The 23,284-nt window shown below is 32.2% G+C and overlaps 3 protein-coding genes across 3 annotated transcripts; 2 read left to right on the forward strand and 1 right to left on the reverse strand.

Moving 5' to 3' along the window:
* Window positions 1-755: 755 nt before the first annotated feature.
* Window positions 756-1,263, forward strand: LOC102594962 (polyubiquitin-like). The gene has a single exon (XM_015303548.1). It carries the CDS (start codon window positions 756-758, stop codon window positions 1,227-1,229), a length of 474 nt encoding a protein of 157 aa, XP_015159034.1. The 3' UTR covers window positions 1,230-1,263.
* Window positions 1,264-13,279: 12,016 nt separating this feature from the next.
* On the forward strand, window positions 13,280-18,854 carry LOC102577653 (uncharacterized). The gene is made up of 3 exons (NM_001288530.1): window positions 13,280-13,614; window positions 15,390-15,522; window positions 18,502-18,854. Exons 1-3 carry the CDS (start codon window positions 13,415-13,417, stop codon window positions 18,691-18,693), a joined length of 525 nt encoding a protein of 174 aa, NP_001275459.1. The 5' UTR covers window positions 13,280-13,414; the 3' UTR covers window positions 18,694-18,854.
* A 1,967-nt stretch (window positions 18,855-20,821) lies between these two features.
* LOC102595296 (uncharacterized) lies at window positions 20,822-21,265 on the reverse strand. Its single transcript, XM_006363632.1, has one exon. It carries the CDS (start codon window positions 21,263-21,265, stop codon window positions 20,822-20,824), a length of 444 nt encoding a protein of 147 aa, XP_006363694.1.
* Between the last annotated feature and the right edge of the window lie 2,019 nt (window positions 21,266-23,284).

The following is a 23,284-nucleotide window of genomic DNA, read 5'->3' on the forward strand; positions in this document are numbered from 1 at the left end:
AATAATAATAATAATAATGAAATCGCGTAAAACAAATATTGCAAATTAACAAGTCATAATGAAAATGATCATAATTTAAAAGTACTAAATCATGCTAAAATTAAGTTTAATAAGTATTAGTTACATGACTAAATATTAAAAGAAGTTAAAATTAGATTATGTATTTGAATAAACCAATGTAAAACCATAGAACAAATATTCAATATTATTGTCATTCTTAGTGTTGAATTGATTTTCTTTTTGCATTAGTATTAATTTGATTTTGATTTAAGCTTTATTATAATTATCAACATCTGTGGACATAATCTTTATTGGGTCATTCATAATTCTAAGTTTCACTCTTGAAATAATAATATATTAAAAGATAAAAACTATGAAAAAGTATAAGAAATATTTTAAAATTATATCAAAGTAAATATTTTTATGTATAAAATAAAATTTTAAAATTATACATATAATGTCGGGTTGGTTTGGTCTCGGGTTTGGTTTTTTTTAGTTAAAACCAAACCAACCCAAATATAGTCGGGTTTTTTTTTCAAAACCAAACCACTAGTCGGATTTTTTTTCCTGGTTGACTCAATTTACGGTTTGGTTCGATTTTGTACACCCCTACTTCAACTTATACGGCGATAGATGTAGTATATTATTCTTTGATTTAATTTATTTTTGTAAAAAAAAATAGAAGAAGACTGTGTTGGAATTCAAGAGAATACATTAATATTTATTTTCTATAACTTTCAATACTTTCTCTTTGTATGCAATTACAGATGCAAATCTTTGTTAAAACCCTCATTGGAAAGACCATTACTCTCGATGTCATGAGTTCCAACACCATTGACAATGTTAAAGCAAAGATTCAAGACAAAGAAAGAATTCCCTCGGATCAACAAAGATTAGTATTTGCTGGAAAACAATTTAAGGATGATCATACACTTGCTGATTACAATATTCAAAAGGAGTCCACCATTCATCTCGTCTTGAGTCTTTGTGGAGGTTATAGGGAAGATGAAGTTTATCCTATCATTGTTAGGACATATAAGGGGGAGAAGTTTACCTTAGAAGTCAGGACTAGCTTTACAATTGAAAATGTGATAAAAACGGTCCAAGAAAAAGGAGATTATAAAGATAGGCTACATATGTTATTAGATGGTCAACATCTAGAATATGAGAAAAGTCTTTCTAATTATCATATCCGAAAAAATTGGACACTACATCTTATACGCCGATAGAAAGTAAAATTATAGATCCTTGTTAGGACCTTGATTGTGAAGACTATTTGTTTTGGAGAATTCTTAAACTATTAATAATGTAACACAAATATTAAGAATATATATAATATTGTGTACACTCCTCTATCAATTGGCTTTAATCTCATTCATCAAAGAATAAATGTGCAAAAGACTTAAGTATTTTAAAGTTAATGTTTAATCATGTCCAGGGTTTACTTGGGCTAAAATAGACTGAATCAATATGAGCTAAGTTATGAATCATAACTTAATCCGTTCAATGTAACTTATTTTCTTAACAAAATACACCCAAACAAGTCTTCCTAAATATTTCATATTAAACAAATTTAATAAATCTGTTTACATGCATAGCTACAAATTCAAAAAATGTAAATTTTAGTTAAGGCGGAATAACTTGGGAGCCTCCTACTCACCATTTTGCCAACTAAACCCTTAAACCCATTGAAACATGACATTTTAAGCCCTTATATGGATGACTCATTGGTGCATGTAATACAACTCAATACACATTAATTTTCACGTCATTAAAAAATGCCACATAGAAAATTATATGTTAAAAGTCTAAAAACCCCTATTCCGCTTCAACTTTTTGTTGAAATAAGAAAGGATCTTGTTTAATTTAACTTTTTTCTTTCCTTTGCATCTATGAATGAATATGAAGGATCCGGTTAGTGGTTAACTTATGAATCCTCTATTTTCATGTGTATTTTTGGTGGTAAAACTATGATTGAAAGAGCTTGCTACTAGATAACTGAGTGAAACTTTCATTTGATTAAAGCTTCATAGTTTGATTGCAACTCAATTTGCTTTTTAAATATTTTTTTCATGATTTTTATTAATTCTATATTCTTATTCACTGTTTTTAGATCTGGATCTGTATTAGTTAGTTTTAAGGGAGTGTAAAAATCTTTACCTTTTGTTTAGTGTAATGGGTATTAATGAAATCACCCAATCGCCTCCAATTCTTGTGTATGTTAGATTTTAGAATTTAACAATTTTGTAGTAATTATCGTGTGATCTTTAATTTTGGAGAGTTTTTCTTTTTCTTAGTGTTTGATGAAATTGAAAAAAAATCAATTCTTTTCTGGATGTTTAGTTAGATCGGAGATTTTTTATTTTTTTAGGGTGTTTAATGAAATTAGAAAATGTTGAAATTATTTTTTGTGTGTTTAATGAAAATGGAGAATGATAAATTTTTGTTTAGCTGTTTGATGAAATTGCAAAAAAATCATTTTTCTTTTCTTTTCTTGGTGTTTGATGAAATTGAAGATATATATATATAAAATCATTTCTATCCCATGTTTTCCTATACTATAGTCTTCTAGACTATTTAGGATCCCATTTAAGAGTTCTCATGGGGTATGTCCAGTGATGGTGGGTTATGTAGAACTGTGGTTTTGATAATAATGTGACATAATCCTCCATAATTCTATGGCACGTATAAGAACATATATGTTGGTTAGCAATCCAATATTTACTTCTCCCTTTAGTTCGCATTGCTTTGGTATTAATCTCCTTAGGTCTTGTATCTCAGGCCACCCGTATGAGAATTTTCCTATTATTGCATATTGTAAATCTTCATTTAAAATTATCTAATCGATTTCCTCCTCTTCTAATCCTTTATTTGATCCGGAGGAAGAAACCTCAATAGTCATTGCATGGATCTCTTTCCCATCACTTCCTCCAAACTTTTTTGGTAAAGAAGCAATTTTCTCGTTAGCTGCAGCAGTGGGGAAACCTTTACAAGTGGACCTGGCAACAAAGAATAAAACAAGACCAAGTTGTGCTAGAGTTAAAGTGAAGGTTGATTTACTGGGAGAATTTCCAAGGAGAATTAATATTGGAATGAGAAAGAAGACAGGAGAGATCAAGGAGAAGTGGATTACCATCAAATATGATCACGTACCAAAATACTGCAAAAATTGTAAACTACAGGGACACAATGAAACTGAATGTTTTCTCCTTCATCTAGAATTATACCCAAAGGAAGAGGAAGAGGAGGAGAAATACAAGAACAATCCAAAAGAAGATATCAATACAAGAAGGGTGATGAACAATCAAAGGGTAGGGGGTGATAGTGCCAACAAAGGAAAGGGGCAGAATCAAGAGGGTGAATTCCAGGAACAAAAGAAGAAAAGTTATCCGAAAAGAGGTAGACAACACCAAAAAGGAAGAATAGAGCAGGTCTGGAACCCAAGACATGTACAAAATAATGACAGATTGGTAAAAGTAGATAACAAATTTGGTGCACTAGATGACAACCAGGAAGATGGTGTAGGAGAAGGAGATATAATGAATAATAAGCAGAAGTTAGGGGGAGATATTGGTGGAAATAAGGCAACCAATGAAGAACAATCTTTTAATGTCAAGCAGAAAGAAGATAATTATAATAATGAGCATAGCAGGTCACAAAGGCTAGAAGCAGGCACAAACATAGAACAATGTATGCAAAAGGAGAATAACATAACAGGCAACCAAAAGTATGGGGTAAGAACTACAGGTAGCAACAATTCTAAAACAAAAGAAGGAGAAATAAATAGAGCACAAACCAGTCACATTCATGTCACAAGCAGAGAAGACAAAGAACATGATTCATCAGGAAGTACATATAGTTGCACTGGGGGGGACGAAGAGTCATATAAGGACAAAGAGAATGCAAGATTGGAACAAGAAGAGAATAAAGGGGTGATCACTCCACAAAAAGCACCAAAGATTCATCAGATGTCTCAATTAGAGATAGACAAAAAGTTGCAAGAAGAAGAGGATGAAAGTATGAAAGATATTATAGAAGACATAAGTAGAAAAAGTGATTTGTCCATTGAGCAGACAGGACAACTAAAAGGCAAAAACAAAAAAAGAGTAATTCAGTAAGCAATGCTTTCATATGTAAACATAAGAAATAGGAAGGGTCCCACCTCAATCTCTCAATGATTGACAAAATACTATTCTGGAACATTAGGTCTGTCAAGACTCAAAATTCATTTGAGAGATTAATAAAGCTGAACATGAGACATCATTACACTTACATAACACTACTAGAACCTTTTCAAAGCCCCAATGAACTGGAAAATTACAAGAGGAGATTGGGTATGCATAATGCTAATGTGAATCTATTAGCAAAGATATGGAGTTTTTGGAATGAAAATTGGGAAGAAGAAGACTATAAAGATATTGTACAACAACTAACAATTGGTTACAAACTGAGGGGTATAAGGGAAAGATTCAAAGTGACTGCTATATATGCTAGATGTAGTGCCATAGAAAGACTAGAACTTTGGGAGGACCTGTAGGATATTGCATGCAACAATAACAATCCCTGGATTGTTGGAAAAGATTTCAACTCCATTTTGGATGAATCTGAGAAATTGGAGGGCCTCCCAGTGACACAGAACGAAATCACAGACTTTGCACATTGTATTAGTACATGTGCATTGACCGAAGTAAAGTTCATAGGCAGCAGCTATACTTAGTGGAATGGTAGAATACATGAGGATAATATTTTCAAAAGGCTAGATAGAGTCTTTGGTAACAATGATTTCATGAAGCTACTACCAGACAGTGAAGTGCAACATCTAATTAGATAAGGATCAGATCATGCACCTTTACATCTGACTTGTTCCACTAGTCAAGAAATAAGAATCAAACCTTTTAGATTCTTAAACTTCTGGACTAAACATCAAAAGTTTATGGACCATGTGGAGCATAGTTGGGGGGAAGAAGTCATAGGCTCACCTTTTACCATAGTGCAAACTAAGATGAAAAGATTGAAGTCAGATCTAGCTAAATGGAGTAAAGAAACTTTTGGAAATATTTTTCAAAAGATTGCCACACTAGAAAATGTGATCAAAATGAAGGAAATCCAAATAGAAGTATCCCCATCAGAGGCAAATAGGTCCAATCTGAATAAAGTCAATGCAGAGTTGAAAAGATATTTGAAGATTGAGGAGGAGTACTGGAAACAAAAAGCTAGGATGAGATGGTTTAAAGATAGGGAGAGACACCAAATTCTTTCATTCATATGTCAAAGGGAGAAGGAAAAAACTAATTATTTCAGAGATAACAACCATGCAAGGTGACAAGATTACAACCACTCAGAATATTGGAGAGGAAGCTGTGGTTGTCTTTCAAGAACAGTTCAAAGAAAATCAGGAGATAAAAGATTATTCTTTGCTACAAAATATTCCTACTTTGATCAAGGCAGAACAGAATGAGGAAATAGAGAGGCAACCTACAAAAGAAGAAGTTAAAAAAGTGGTATTTTCTCTTAATGGAGATAGTTCAAGTAGACCAGATGGATTTTCAGGACAATTCTTCCAATGCTGCTGGAGTATAATTGGGAAAGACATCACCTACATGGTCAGAGCATTTTTCTGTGGTCAAGAACTATCAAGGTATTACACACACCAACCTAGTACTAATCCCTAAAAAGGAAAGAATAGGAACTTTTGATGATTTGAGACCTATAAGCTTAAGCACTTTTGCCAACAAAATCATATCCAAAGTGGTCCAGGAGAAGATGGGATCAGTTCTACCAGAGATCATTTCTACAAATCAAACAGGTTTTGTAAGGGGGAGGAGCATCACTGAGAATGTTTTATTAGCTCAGGAAATAATCAGGGATATTCACAGAAGGAATAAGCTCCACAATGTTGTGGTTAAATTAGACATAGCAAAGACATATGATAGAGTTTCCTGGAAGTATCTTCTCAAGGTCTTAAGGTGTTTTATTTTTTATGAAAGAATAATAGATATGGTGCTCAGGTTAATCAACAATAACTGGTATCCAGTGCTAGTGAATGGACAATCTTTTGGTTTTTTCCAGTCCTTTAGAGGACTCAAACAAGGTGACCCATTATCATCTACACTGTTCATAATTGCAGCAGAAGTTTTATCAAGAAGTTTGAATAAATTATTTGAGGATCAGGAGTTCAAGGGTTATGTAATGCCTAAATGGAGCCCTAAAATAAATCACATGTCATATGCAGATGACACTATTCTATTATGTTCTGTACAGCCAACGTCTATGAGGAAAATGATGAAGATTCTAAGGAGATATGAGTTAGTGTCTAGGCAACTGATAAATCTGGACAAAAACTTTGTATACCTACATGATAAGGTCCCTATAGGTGTGAGCTATCAAATAAGGAGGATAACAGGAATAAGAATGAGATCATTTCCTTTCACATACTTGGGATGCCCAATGTTTTATGAAAGGAAGAACAAGTCCCATTTTGAGGGATTAGTACAGAAAATGGCAGAAAGAATTCATTCATGGCAGAATAGATTTCTATCTTTTGGAGGAAGATAAATCCTAATATCACATGTAGGGGGTCATCAACCAGTTACATAAGTTGTTTGGCAAATTCTTTTGGGGGAATTCTACTGGGGCCAAGAACAAACACTGGGTATCCTGGGAGAATATGTACTACCCTAAATCAGAATGAGGCCAAGGGTTCAGATCATTATAAGATATGTCAGGATCTTTGTTTGCAAAGTTATGGTGGAACTTTAGAACTTCAATATCCTCCTTGTGGAGTACATACATGTGGAGCAAATATTGTAAAAAGGTTCACCCAATATTGGCAAAAGGTAAAGGATCTTCATATGTGTGGAAAAAATGAATGTTATCAAGGATGAGGTTGAACATAACAATGGTGGCAAGGGAAGAAAGGAAATTCAAGCTTTTGATTTGACAACTGGACAAAACAGGGAGCTTTATATTTTATAGAAGGAGAAAATGCTATAGAAGAAGAAATAGATATCAGTGAGTTTGTGATAGCAGGAAGTTGGGATGAATTAAAGCTATTGACAAAACTATCTCAGGAGATGACTGGTTATATTGTGGAAAGCATAAAGCTCCCATAATAGAAAATGAAATCGATAGACCTTGGCGGATGGGAAATACTCAAGGTAGCTTCACAGTGAAATCAGCTTGGCACTTAATGAGACAGAAGAGGGAATGCAAAAGAGACTATGAGTATATATAGTGTAAGGGACTTCCCTTTAAGGTGAATTTCTTCCTATGGAGGGTATGGAATAGGAAGATAGCATCAGATGACAACCTCAAACGAATGAAGATTCCAATTGTTTCTGGATGTTGGTGCTGTGAAACAAAGAATGAGGAGAACATGTCACATCTTTTTCTAACAGAGTGGCTATGGAAGCAGTTTGCTAGTCTTGCAGGTATAAATATTATTGGAATGCATCAGCAACAACTGATTATCACTTGGTGGAAATAATAAAATCCAGCAAAACTAAAAGTGATATATCAAGCCATGCCAGCAATCATAATGTGGACACTTTGGAAGAGAAGGAACAACATAAAGCACGGAGGAAACACTACATACTATATGGTGGAACAAGTCTAGGATTTGGTTAGAAAGTTGGTAAAGTTCCTATACCCATGGATTAGGTTGGAAAGAAGGGAGTGGGCTGCCATTTTAAACAAACTGAAGGATTATAGGCCAAAGGTGCACTACCACAAGGTGACATGGAGCCCTCCTGAAGAAGGAAAGCTGAAATGTAACATTAATGGAGCCTGTAGAGGAAATCCAGGAATGGGTTCATGTGGTTTTTGTCTAAGAAATCACACAGGAGATCTAGTGTTTGCTAAGGCTAAGGGAATATGGATGACAACTAATATGGAAGCAGAAGCGCTAGCAATTTATGAGGCATTGAGTTACTTCCATGGCAATGGCTTTCGACAAGTCATAATAGAGACTGATTCATTATGTTTAAAAAGGATGATTCTAAAGCAATGGAGAGTCCCATGGGAGATGGTGGAAAGGATAGAGAAAATAAGGAATAGATTACAATAACTCAAATCACAAATCATTCACAGTTACAGAGAAGGGAACATGGTTGCAGATGCATTAGCGAATGAAGTCATGGAGACACAAACAACAATGGAATATCATACCTATCAAGAGATACATAGTAAAGTCAGAAAACACATTAACATGGACAAAAGCCAAATCCCTAATCTAAGGATAAGGAACAGAGCAATAAATAGGCAACATCAACAGTAATAAATCAAGCAAACAACAATTGGGGAAAAAAATAGATAGAATCTACAGAAGCATTTGTACAAGGTTAACAAGATTCTACACAAAATTAGAGAAATATCTACGATGCAACAAAATGGAACCTGGAACCTTTGAGTTTTTTCCAGTTGGAAATGAACACAATCAAAAAAGGCTACATGCTCAGAATATAGGAGTGACCGATACCCTGAAAGAAAAACAACAGCATTACAAAGAAGGAGAAGAAGAATGGAGGTGCAGAAGAAAATTACCTTTGCCGTCAACAAGGATGCAACATTTTCCGACAAAGAGAAAAGTAGATGAATGGTCAGCTCAACAAAAGATAGAGTTTAAGCTTTTATTTCTTTTTAATTTTTTAATTGTTGTTTATTTCTTTTGGGAGACACATTTTAGGACTGGAGAATTGGACTTTTGTCTTTATGATCAATAAATCTGCTCCACTGACTGAAAAATTTTAATTAAAAAAAAAGACTATTTAGAAATAAATTTCCTAGGATGAGATTTTGATCACTTTCGTGATTTGTAATATAACATGGAACTGTTATACTTATTGTATCTAGTTGTATAGGTAAATCTACCATATTTTTACAACTAAAATTGTTACCTTCAAAAGTTTTATAGGTATACTGAGTTCCTTCGTAGATGGGCAATCCATCTATTAGAATTCCTTTTACATGGTTAGTTGTTGCTTCTGTTTGTATTAATATTTCTTGATGCTTCCATTCTATTCCATTGATCCTAAAATTATTTCTACTTTTTCCTTAGACTGTGATAATCTTTCTTTGTTACCTGTAATTCCAATCATTGAGATGTTATTTTTATTTATATCCCAATTTTTTATTAAAAAGGGTTTTGCTAAACTAGCTTCAGATCCATTGTCTATCTGACAACATGTTGTTATTCTAGTATCATAGAATATGATAAGCCTTAAAACTCCTTGCGGACATTTTATCAAAGTCCCAAGAAAATAAAATCCTTATAGTATTGTAATGGATAACGAAAATTATAAAAAGAGATACTTAGAAAACCTAAGAAAAATCTCTTGTAAATGTCTTAATCTTGAAAAATTAAAGAAAATTTACTGACGCATCAGATTATCATTGGGGAGCATTATTGCAAACCGATTTAAATGAAATTTGTAGATACATAAGTGGTACCTTCAATGAAGCAGAAACAAGATATTCAACGAATGAAAAAGAATTGGTTGCATACACCCGATCTAAATATCCGAATTCAAATAATTGAGCTGTAAAGCCCGGTGATCCATTAGGAAATATTGATATTCTTGGAAACAAACTTGTTGTTTCTAAGACACTGAATGTTTCTCCGCTTTCTTCTGGGAGGTTGTAAATAGATCTTGTGAAGGCAAGATATTCTTCCTCCTTTGGGTGTTGTTTGCCAACCTAAAAAGAAGAAAAAACTTTTACTCCTGATGGAACTTTGTTAGTACTACTCTCTGGTTTCCCAGAGATGATTTTTTCAGTTATTGTTGATTATGTGCTTTTTCCTTCTTTCGAAGAAGAAACATCAACCATTGCTCGGCTTTTTCATATATATATATATATATATGAAAAGAAAGAACACTGAAATTTATGGGCTTGATCAGAAAATTAAGAGAAGAAGGTTTTGTGGAGGGAGAATATTGGAGAAGAAAAATCGAGTGGAAGTCAATAAGGAAATCAAAATTTGATCAACAAAATGGTGTTGAAATAATTGGGGAAGAAGATGATTGTATAAAGGTCAAAAGTGGCAGTCATTGCCTTTTCAGAACCCCTCACGCATCCAAAATATGTGCATCACACACACTTTGGACAAAAATGTCACATAGGATGATAAGTCAAAAAAAGAGTTTAAAATATTGTGTTTCAACGAATTTAAGGGTTCAGTTGATAAAGTGATGAGTAGGAGGGTCCAACTGACAAACGGAGTCAAGTACAGGGATCTCCCAGGTCATTCCGCCTTTAATTAATTAAGTATACTATCTATCTGTGCATATCACATATTCATGTAAATATTTCATCAAACTTATGTCTTGTTAAATATATTGACATTAAATGATATAAAGAAAGTAAAATTTAAGATTGAAGGGAGTAGAAAAAATAAATGAAACTTAAAAAATAATAATAAGCACCAAACAATGCAAAATGAAACAAAAATAAAGATGTAGGAACTGAAGTGGTTGAACTCAAGCATCATATTCATAAAAAAAATAGTCAAATGCCCCCCTAACATATTATCACCTATACAATATTTTATCTTCTCATTTTTTCATTTTTTTAACCCACAATATGTTTTTTCATTATCAACACATTCAAAATCTTTCTCTAAAAAAAGACAACATAACCGGAAGAAAGAAAAAGATAACTCTTCCATCTCTTCACCTCAATGGAAAACATTTTGGTCCAACATCAAAAGACGAAATTACAGCTTTTTGTCGAAATTGTTTTTTGATTATTGTATCAGTTCGAGTTTTTTTTTACTGAAACTGAAAATGGGTACTAAAATTTGAGATTTGATAAGAAAAAATTCATCTTCAGATTCATCAAGAAGGGCAATTAAAAATCAACAAGTGTAGACCATTATGGCAATAAGATATCATCATAAAAAAATTTAATATCTATGTCAACTTTATTGAATTCAACAATGCCAATTGGGTTTTGTGCAAAATAGGTTATTGGAGAGATAGAAGAAAGGTGAAGGATGATGGTGTAATGGTGATGGAGATGACTGGAGGAGAAGAGACATATTAGAACAATGAAGAGAAAAATGGGGCAAGTTAAGAAGATGAATAGAATGATAATGAAATTGGACAGTGGTGGAGAAAAAACAAAAACAATGCATAAAAAGAATGATTTTGGTGATGATTTTTTTTTTTTTTTGATTCTGCAAAAAGTAAGCACGAGTATTACACTGGGTAATAAAAAATTAGGAGTGACGTTTTAAGGGTGTCAATATCTCTGTTTAAAATACTTCAAGGGGGTAATAGGATCACCATAAAGTATTAGTGTGTAGTTGAGAATTGGATAATAGATTAGGGGGGAGGGGGGATTTAGCTATTTTCTCTAACAAAAAGCATCTAAAAAATAACACTAAATCACCCAAAAATTCAATTTTAGGATACTTAATAACGGGTCTTTTGCAATAATACCATTTGACACAAAACTTATTTGTGAAAATTCAATTTTCAAACTTTGAAACTTCGCATTTCAACAATGGCTAAACACCAATTTTTACTTATAATTATATCGAAGGTTCAATATAGATTAGGTTAATTTGATAGGTCTTCCTATTAATTTGTCTTTAAAATAACATTAATTTATAGACTTATGTTAATAGGAAGGATGCACATGTTGAACTACTTAGGATCACTGATTCAGTGTATATGATATGACAGGAAAATAACAATCGAGTCTTTTAGACCAAGAAGAGAAATCATGTGGGTTTTTCAAGGCAAATTATTTAGATGGTGGTGATGCGAGATAATTTGAAGGCCAAGTTAATTAGTCAGATTGCGGAACTTAATTACTATCCTTGAACAATAGCTCATGTATAAATGCTTAACTATTGATATATGAAACTATGTCCAACAACCAGATACTCTATATATAATTTCGTACTTTGGTAAATAAATTGTCTTTATTATTAAAAAAATAAAAATAAAATTATAGAACAAACTACGTGCAAAATAAAATAATCTACAGTTAAACAAGAAACATTTTGCAAATACAAAAGGGAAAATGCATAAGTACCCCCCCAAAAAAAATTGTCAACATGAGCTGGGCCCACAAGATAGTGCCACGTAGGCCAAAAAGGGGTAGAATATTACATATAAAATAAGTTCGGGGGATAATAGGACCTTAGTAAAGGTTAGGTGTGTCACTGGAATTTCGGGCATAGACTGAGGGTACTTATGCATTTTCCCAATATAAAAAGAATGTTAAAAAAAAAAAACAGCTAGGCTATCCTCTGTTGACCCACCCCAATCAACATCACTACAGATTTCAACATTTTTATAGTCATGTTTAGTATAGGATTATTCCTTTGCCAATATAACCTTTGAGGTATCTCAAGATTCTTTATACTATACATGAAATGTAATACAAAAGAGTTAGTATTAAGGAAAAAATGATGACATTAAACTTAACATCTTATAAATAAGTTTATAAAAAAAAATTTAAAATATTTGAAAACTTTTTATTTGAGTATTTTCTTTCAAGAAATAGATTAAAAATTAAGGTAAGAAATGCGAAATATGAAAAATAAAAGCTTTCGTTCGTAAAATTTGTGAAAAATATCTACTAATCTGTAAGCGGGGACGCATTATATATAGTAATTTGTTCCAACTCTACACATAAACAACGACATGACTAATCAGACTTACTAGAAGAATAGATATACAAATAAAGAATACGTTTTTACATGAAAGGATATATACATATATCTCTAACTCATATTCACGAGATAATAAAATATGGCAAAAATTATTTCAAAATTTAGTCTGCGTCAGAATGAACGTAGAATACCAAAGAAAGTTATTCATGTTCAAGCAAGTTTCAATAATACCATTGTCACTATTATAAATGTACATGATTATACTTTGATTACAAAAGAATCAAGTTATCGAAGTTGAAGGTTTGTATCAACTTTGGATTAGTTTTTTTTCCATAAAATAAGTTATGTCCAAACTTAATTGATTTATACTCTTAATATCAATTACTTATATTCCAAATTATTTTGCATAATATAAATATTAATTATTTAAAAAAAAAAAAAAACGTGTAAAATTTAACATAAACAATAAAATCAAATAAAAGAATATAACTCATACCTACCTCATTATTAAAATTTAGAAATTAGACGTGCCAAATGAATTTGGGCTGAATTGTCACACACCGTCCAAAAAAGGTATAGGGCTACGTATTTTATTCTGCCCTTTTGTTCTCCTTCCAAAGGAGGCAAACGTCAGTAGAGTTTCAAACCTCCACTCTCCTTCTTCCTTTATACTAACTTTACCGATTCCATTTAGGGTTCTTATCTCTCTCTCTCTTCATGAATTCCTCACAAATGTCTTGAATTATAATTCCAAGTTTAAAGGCAGACGGCGATACACAAAGAGAGAGAGAAATGATGAGTGGACCGGCGGTGCACCCAGTGGAGGCTCCGCCGATGACTATGGCGGCACCGATGGTGAGGATGAAGGACTTTCAAGGCATGCCTGGTACTCTTGGAAGCCTCTTTCTACGATTGTGTCAGTTTGTGTTTGCTGTTATCTCTATATGTGTCATGGTTACCACCTCTGATTTCCCTTCCGTCACCGCCTTCAGGTATCCTTCCCTCTTTTGATGCTAATACTGTTTATTGTATTGTGGTTAAAGATTTAATTTCACAAAGATTTTCGATAAGTTTTTGAATATTTAAAAGACTAAAATAGGTAAGTTTATAATTAAAGGACTAAAATCGGTAAGTGTATAATTAAGGGACCAAAGTTGATAAGTTTTTGAATAGTTAAATGACTAACCGTTAAGTGTATAGTTAAGGGACCATTTTAGACCTACTCCTATAGTTAATGGACTATTTATGTCATTTTCTCTATTGTCTTAATAAATATAATGTTTGGATAGATTATATTATTTCTGTCTTTACATAATGCCCCTATTATTTTGGTTAAATGATAAAATAAAATTAAACTTTACTCTTCTATTAGCCTAGCTAAAGCTAAATTTGAATAGGATGAATTAGTATTATTAAATAATAAGTAAATACAAAATGAGAAAAGAAAATAAATATTAATTAAATAATCTTCGGAAAATCGAGTACAAAGAATTGTTGGATTATTCTACTACTTCTCAATTATAAACTAAGTGTGTGTTCTTGATAAAGCATATGTAGCTTTAATTGGCTGAGTGGCAACCAATTTTTGTGCAAGAAGGTGTTCACTAATCACTACTACTATTAAACCTTCCGATTTTTTATCGTTCAATTATCTTATCTTTTATGCATGAGCCTAACCTTTCAACCTGGTCTGTACCTTGAAATTTTGTGATTGAGGATGGGGATATAATTTTAGGAGATAAAGTAAACTTCGCTTAGGTCTCCTCCAATCGTGCCCAAATGCAAATAATGGTGTGCTTAGTTGCCTTTTCTAGTGGAATCTTAATAGTATCTGAATAAATTGGGAAAGTAGCCCTATTTAGGTTTGATAGTTTCCCTGCATGGTTCATAATCTCTCATAACAAGATGGTGCTAAAAAAAGATTGCAGGCTTCTACACATAATTTCTTGCTGACGTATTAATTTAGTGGAAAGGCGAGACTTTTGCTGACAACTTTTACCTCTTTGAGTTGCATGTGCTTTACTGCCTTTCTCTCAATAGTTTCATGCAAATTTATCTGAACAATGGGTTTTCTGTTTCTCATGCAGAGTAGTTAATGTTCTTCTAATTTGGATGCAGTCTTCTTCCTGCATCTGTATTTTAATTCACCGAAAGAGATTAATCATGAAATTCTTCTAAAAAAGATAAAAGCACATATATAGCTTCACAACTGAGTCATACTTGAATTAGTGTACACAGGAGTAAGCTGAATGCTTTGTGTGGTATCTTATTATCAGATGAACGGTGTAAACACCCAATGGATTAAGTTAGAGATAATATTGTTATTTCGTCCTACTTCTAGCACACATTAGTGTTGGTTTAATCAATAAATCTACCTGACACATATTCTTCAGAAAAGAGCTGGGATTTGGATTTAATTTTACCTCCATTTGCTTCTTCTTCTGCCATTTCGTGTATGTGATATGTTGTATTGTTAAATGCAATTGCATTCCTTTGGAGAAGGGATTATCACAAGGAATCAAAGGTGCTTTGATGAAAGGATCATATTTTGTTTGTGAAAAATAGATTTATTCTAAATTTTAAAATATGGCATAATGCTTCTCTTGAATTTTGATTATGACATTGACGCAATGTTGGGATACTTAGAACTCCTTCAGATTCGAGGGATCTGTATCCAGTTGACATTTTAATAGAATTATCTTTTATTGATCAACATTGGTTATATGAAGGGATTCTAACCAGTATTCGGAACCCTTGTTTGTTTCAGCTACCTTGTAGCTGCTGTTGGATTACAGATCATATGGAGCCTCGTACTTGCTATTGCCGATGTATATGCAATTTTGGTGAAAAGAAGTTATAGAAATGTAGCAATTGTCAGTCTATTTGCCATTGGTGATGGGGTAAGAAACATCTTTTTGCAAATATGTAGACCATTCGTTCCTCGAGGTTGTTTTCTGTGTTCTCAGTGATCAATCTGTCTTCTCTACCAAAACTTGTGCAGCTGTCCTACTGGGACTTGATTGGCATTTACATTGACCCTAAATGAACTTCTCTTCTATAAGGACTGTTGTTTCTCTCTGAAATCTTTATTTTATTTGCTGACTAGCTGACCTTTTTGAAACATCAAATACACATTTGCCTTTCATGCTACTTTGAAATTCTCACTTCATTTTTGTTTGATAAAGCCTTGTAAAGTCTAAATGTGGTTGGCATTCTTGTCTAGCCTTTTTGAAACCATTTTGCTAATTCCCATTTCGTTCAAGTGAATTATTTTCGGTATAAACCCATCAACGTTAACTCATTATTGTAACACTTTCTAAAGAAGGCTAAAAGGTCCTCATATCTCAAGAAATAAGATATTGATGGAGTATCATACATAGAATAGAGCAGTAAAGATTAACATCAAACTTGCACTTCAAGATTAATCATTATTCCTACAAAAGTCTGTTCCATGATGAAGTTCAAATCCCCACAATACAAACAAGCTTAATATATATCTGGGACAAAAAGAGAAAAGTAACAAGAAGTTTTACAACTTTTGATATTTACTTCCTTTGAAATAGTGGAATGTAACTTCGTAAAAATATCTTCCTTAACTTGAGCTTCCTTCACTAGGGTAAAAGTTCCTACTTAGACATTGAGGCACTGCAACTATAGGAATTCTGTTGAAAATTGCAAAAAATCAATTTGTTTATTGGAGAGGTGAAGAATGAAATTTAGAAGGAATTGAAGAAGGAAAGTGAAGGCTTTAGGCCTTGGAACCCTTTCCATTCTTGCAATTAGAGAATTTTACAACTACATAAAACTGATAGAGAGAAAGGTAGCAAATAGTTTCACAACTTCTAATTAGGACCTTCTCGTACCTCAATAAATGCTTTGAACATTATGCACCATTTGTTATTAGGTGAGAGGTATATGCACCACGTTTTTGACAAGGGGTGCCACTCTCAAATTGCGAAGTTGAGGGGTATATTTGCCCCTTTTCCCAATAAGATATTAAAGAGAATTTCACATAGGATAGAACAGGAAAGATTAACCTCAAATTGATACTTCAAAATGTATCATTATTCCAACAAAAGCCCATTCCTTGATGGGGTTCAAATTCCCATAATACCAACAAAACTTAATACATAACTATGACAAAGAAAGAAAGGTAATAGAAATTTTCACAACTTTTGATCTTCTTGAAATAGCTTGAACTTGGAATGAAATTAGGTAAAGATCTCTTTCTTAGCATGAGCTTCCTTTTCTAGGCTAGGGTAGAAGTCCTTAACAAAAAAAATGGAACTTTTCTATCTGTACCACTTGATAGCATAGAATGACATGACGAAAAAATCTTCTTCAAGAAGCGCTGCAACTGCAACCTTGTTGAAAACTACAAAAAATCAATTGTTCATTGTATTGACAGAGAGTGAAATTTTGAAGGAATTGAAGAAAGAAAGTTACTTCAGCCCTATAACTACGGTTGCAACTAGTGAATTTCAAGTAGAAAATAAGAGTTTTTGGGAAGAATGCCTCATTGCTAGGATTCGGCGTTGCAGTTCAACTATTTGAAGGATTAGAGACCAAAACTGATGAATCTTTCCCCTTCCCTCTTTGTTTACGTTATGATTTGTGTTAAGCTTGTTTGTATCATCGGAAATTTGAAACTCTATGATGGAGTGCTTGTTGTTGCTACTAGTCTCTTCAATGTCTACATGACTTCTTCACAAACTTTTTTCTTTCCATACTTGATTTTGATATGCTTTACTTGAGCTGAGGGTCTATCAGAATCAACCCTCTATGTTCACAAGGTAGGGGTAAGACACATGCCACCCTCCCCAGACCCCACTTGTGGGATACACTTTGTATGTTGTAATAATCGTGCAAAATCAATTTGTTCATTGATAGAAACCGATCTCTGCGGAAGATTACCTTTTATATTATAATTTGACTTTATGAGAATAATTTTACACTGCTACTTAGAACTCGTCAACAAGATTAGAGATGGTGTATGAGAATGCAACTATGCAAGGTGGAGTAAAAAAGTTGAAGGTTGTTTGATCATTTTCTACACAGATCACCAAATTTAGTCTTTTAGCGCGGTATTAAATATGGTAGAAAGAAATGAGGTAGATTTGAAATCTCTTACATGGAAATTATCTCAAACGATTTTCCATCTTTAGGAATCATTATGGATTTAGCTAAGATATGAATAAACAGAAACAGAAAATCCATTTAGTTAATCCAACAAGTTGTCACTAATGTTAAGTTGTTGTTACACTTATATTAGGTATGGCTCGGGATAAGTTTGAGATTTATAGAACATCTAGTTTTAGAGAAACCCTGACACTCATTAAAAGACGGTCTCAGAAGTTAGGATGGAAATATATGGAGAAGAACTAGTTTGGGCTTGAAGGGTGTGTAATTATTATTTGGTTAGGAGAAGTAATTGGATCATCTTTTGCATAGACTGCATTTGGATACATTGTAACTGCTAGCACCAGTTCTCCAACCCTTGATTAGGTCGTTTTCCAAAAATTTTGAGCTGGGTATGTAAGCCAATGCATATTTTTAAAATAAGTTCTGTTTAAACAAATTGTTTGCGACCTATTGAGTTTAATGGGACACCTGTGGAATGATTTTAATATGTGATCATCACTATGGTTCATCACTTCTACTCATAAGACAAATCTGGTCAGTTTTCTGCTACATCCAACTGCAAGCATAATGTGTTTATATTCAGTTATTGTAAGGAATTTTAATACATATCATTGGCAATCTACAGAATTTTAATGGGGCACCTGTAAAAGAAAGTTCAAATGGTGCACTTGTAGACTGTTTTTTTTTAATAAAAATATGTGATCATCATTATGGTTGATGATTCCACTTTTGTGCAGATCACTTCTACTCTTACATTTGCTGCTGCCTGTGCTTCAGCTGGAATAACAGTTCTTATTAGCAATGATCTTGAGAAATGCAAAGTGAACCACTGCGCGAGATTTATGTCAGCTACAGCGATGGCATTTTTAAGCTGGTTTGCTGCATCACCTTCCTTTTTCTTGAATTTTTGGTCTCTGGCTTCGCGCTAGCTGCAGTTCTGGTCGACTGCAAAAGGACCTTTACTCTACTGCTGTAGTAGTGTTCTCTTTTTTCAGTCAGGCCGGCCACCTTAACTGTTCTTATATGTAAAAATCAGCACATTTCAGTCGTTATTGACAAAGTTGTATAAGAATTAAGAACTATTTCGAAATTTTGGCCCGTCATCGTTTTTAATGAGTTTAGTAGATCTGCAAGCTTGGGTCACTATTTCTGGATGTTCGGTTGAGTTATGTGCCTAGACTGCTCATGAACTAGATTATTTTACCATCTTATGGTCACATGTTTCATCTCTTCAGTGTTTTATACTTGCAATGTGGCCAAAACTGCTCAAGAAAAAAGACGTGACAGTTTTCGAAATTGAATATCCTTCATATGAAAGTTAAATACTTTGTAATAGTTTGTCTCTACGTATATACATGAGAATCAATGTTTAATTATTACATATAATTATAATTTTGATTTTCTAAAGAAATGCTTAATTGTGTCAACATTGAAAAGATTTCAATAACATTCATAAAATTACGTCCAATAATAGGTGTAGACAATGAAAGTTATTGCTCAAAAAAATAAGATAATGGATGTTAAATGGACAGAAGGATAATAACAAGAGGCCAATTTATTAGTACACATTTACAAAAACAAATTCTTATACATCAAAATTCTAAATAAACAAGAACAGCAAATTATCTTCTTCTTCTTTTTTCTTTTTTTTTCATTTTGTTTAATCATATTAGGCAGGTAAGAGTCTACTAGTTCAATTAATTCAAATCTGCATCGGAAATAGAATAGATACACTCAAGATATAAAACGCGTTCTATTAAACAATTTTTCATTCCGAGACTTCAAATTAAAGATGAAAGAATCTCACTTATGTTTTTACGCCCTAGGGGATGAGGGATAAATCTGTTATTTAGCTTTCTGGAAGCTAATGTGTAGCTTTCTTACCTACCACTAAAATACTACCCAAAAGTCTTACATATATAACTGCAAAGACAGAGAAACAAAATTTGTATAATTAGGATTTTTACCCTAAAAAAAATTCCATAATCGTTTTCTCAAAAGAATTACTCTAAAAGAAGTATAGTTTTTATGGTTAGACAAGTATAATTATTAGCAACACAGTATGCACTGTCTTACTAGTTTGGTAGAACGTATTAGGTTGGATATTAGTTGTAAATTTTAGTACTTATATGTTTGGTTGAAATCTAAATGTGCTATAATTAATACGCGTATTAGTTATATATACTCTACTTGGTACTATTTTAATATATAGTGAACGATAGTAATAACAATACAAGGTATTATTTCTATTCTGATACATCATATTCAGTATTATTCTTATTCTAGTGCACCCTATTCATCTAAAACAATAAATATAAAAATAATTCCACTATAACTAATCAACATGATGTGCATTTTCGCATTTGAAATATCAAAGTCCCAATGCCGTTTCAGTAGTTTTATTCTATCATCCGTTCATAGGGTCGGAGGAAACAACAAATTATTTTCTCTGTTCTATTTTATGTGATGGAAATTCGAAATTTGAGAATCACATTACTTAATTTTGTTGTGAATTCAGAGATAAAAAATGTTATTTGAAAAATATCTTGATAAAAACATTTTAGTTCTTCAAATTGTAATAAGTAACATGAAATGAAACAAAAATTATTCTCAATTTTCAAATACCCTTTTAAAGCTAACTTCAAATACATTTTTTTAATCAAATCTCAATCAAACATGTCCAAACACCTACAAAATCATTTAGTAACAATTCTATATTTCGAAAACTTAAATTAAAAGTTAAAAATATCAAGGAAAGAGGATATCAACAAAACAGGAAATATATTAATATAACATAAACTTATGTAAGTCATGATCCTATGCATTGAAGTCTTACTAGTTAAACATAAGATCAATCTACCCCCAAAATACTAATAAAACACAACACATTAATCCATCAAAACCCCCCAAAAAAGTATCTAAAGGTTTGACCTAACGATCAATAACATTATTATAATAATTATATGAGTTCTCATAAACTTAAGTACCAAAATGATATCTATTCGATATCTATACTGATGAGACATAACAAGTACCACCTTGCGAAATGCCAAGTTACTAATCTTCAAAACCTGTTTGTTTCCAAATAGCATCCCTCACCCTACTCAAATCCCTTCCTTTGAGTGTCCTCCCCACACCTTCATGCACTGAAAATGAAGCCCCTCTTTTCTTAGCCAAATATTCATGAGGTGGAATCCAGGTATCTGCATCCACTTCCTCCTTGTCTCGAATATCATCATTCTTCTTCTTATCACCTAGGATTTTTGACCAATCCGGTATGTTGATTGGCAATGATCTTGCTGGTGGTGGTGATGGTGGTGGTGATGGTGATCTTTTTGAGATACGCGAAGTAGGTATCAACCTTTTGGACTCAGAGTGATGAGAAATAATATTAGTAGTGTTTTCCCATATGTCAGATTCATCAAACTCAAATAGGAGATCATCAGAGCTAGTTTTTTTATCCATTGATCCAAGAAATTGGAAGTTCTTTCTTGTAGCCATTTTGGAAATGAGTAACTAAAAAGGGTAATAGAGTTGTGTTTATATAAAGATAAGAATATATGGTGTTGGTATTTATTTATTTTGGTTTAGTCTAGTCAATGGGGGACTTAAATAAGGCTTTTAACTTGTAATATAATAGTGAACTTGGACATCTTTTTATTTCATATTCTTTTGTGCTAATGTATTTTTTTATATTTTTCACTTAATGTCTTATATCTATTAAACTTTTCACTAATTAATTCAAATTCACGTGAAAAGACTGATATCTGTTCAATGTTTCACTAATAATTCGAGTTCACATGAAAAGACTGATATCTGTTCAACTTTTCACTAATTAATTCAAATTCACGTGAAAAGTTCTATATTAGGTAAATATTTTAAGTTAAAAGACTTAATATTTAAGATTCAAATTTAAAATATCTCATTGGTTTTTTCTTTACTTGGTAAACAATTTATAAATTCAATTTATAAAATAGTATATTATTGTATTTCTTTGTTACACTCTTTTCTTAGTTGCATGTTAATTAAAAAAATAAAGATGTATCTTTATCTTTGTTTAAAAGTTCTTTTAATTAATAAATATCCTTTTATGTTCCACTTACATAATTGTGAGCTTTTATTCTTATCCTTTGTTATTTTTATACTTTTTCCTTAATAGTTCATAGTTGACTAGATTAATCATCCAAATTAGATCCTATGAAGCTCAATCTCAAATATGGCATCCAAATATGTTAATTATTATAAGAATTTTTAATTTTATTTCATCTTCATTTTCTCTTTGATTAGGATTAGTGCCATTTTTCGAGTTATTGATATAGAATTTATTTGAATTCAATATTTTCGACATAGAGAATACATCATTATATAAGAAAATATGAAAGTTATAATATATAATAAATAGTGAATATGAACTAATAATTTTAGAATATACTACTAAAACTTAAAATTTGAATACGTCTCTGAGTCATGATTTAAATCATGTAATCATGTAAATATATACCTAAGCATAGAAGTCACGAGATCCATGTGAAGATCCTATATTGCATAGTCATCTCTTCACGAGGTAATTCACATTTAATATATTTAGGGAAAATATAATGGATTGCAAAAATATTTAAGAAGCAAATATATGAAAGTAAATAACTATGGTGGAAACTTTGCTTTAATTAATTAGATCTCAATTATTAATTCTAAACCATGACATGTGTCTTCAATCCAAGCTAGGACTTGAAAATAATAGAGAGAAGAGAAATGGAGAGGAGCCGAATCCCATTTATATCATGCCACATAGTCACCTAATAATTTAAATGCATTATAAACTCATAATAATAAATAAAGTGTACATGACTAGTAGGAGATCAACTTCGTCCATGTAATGTATCGATATGGTATTCGAGTCTCCAAATAATAGTATAAGTATATACATGGGCGTGATACTCGTCCCTCCGTAATAGTAATACACATATAAATTATATGACATACGTATCGTCTATCGACATGATATCCAATTCATTAATGTATTTTAAACATTCAATTCACATGATTATCAAATCAGGCATATCTGAAGATCAATTAAACTCACGAGTATAAATGAATCTAAGTCAAGTCGAGCTCTAATTAATCATAGCCTAATGATTTCCCCATTCATTATCATGAACAACAACCTAATTAGGGTTAATTAAGGACCCAACAACACACCCTCAACCCCTCAAGTTCATCCTGGTAATTACACCTAATTCCTAGTTACAAGCTCACACTATTCTTTTAATATGGTATATATTCATATATATATATATATATTCACCTTGCAATTCATCAAGTAAGTCATACCAATATAAAATATTCATCAAGAATTCACAAAAAACCATATCAATACACAATTAGACCTCTTTTATCTAATTTTCATGTTTTATTCATTCAAACATCGTGTTTGTAGGCTTAGTCATAATTCACCCGTCAAATTTATGTTATATACATATTTTTATAACCACAATCTACTACTCATATGGGTATGTGGTC

This window comes from Solanum tuberosum, unplaced genomic scaffold (genome assembly GCF_000226075.1).
Source record: "Solanum tuberosum cultivar DM 1-3 516 R44 unplaced genomic scaffold, SolTub_3.0 scf00436, whole genome shotgun sequence".
Lineage (NCBI taxonomy): Eukaryota > Viridiplantae > Streptophyta > Magnoliopsida > Solanales > Solanaceae > Solanum > Solanum tuberosum.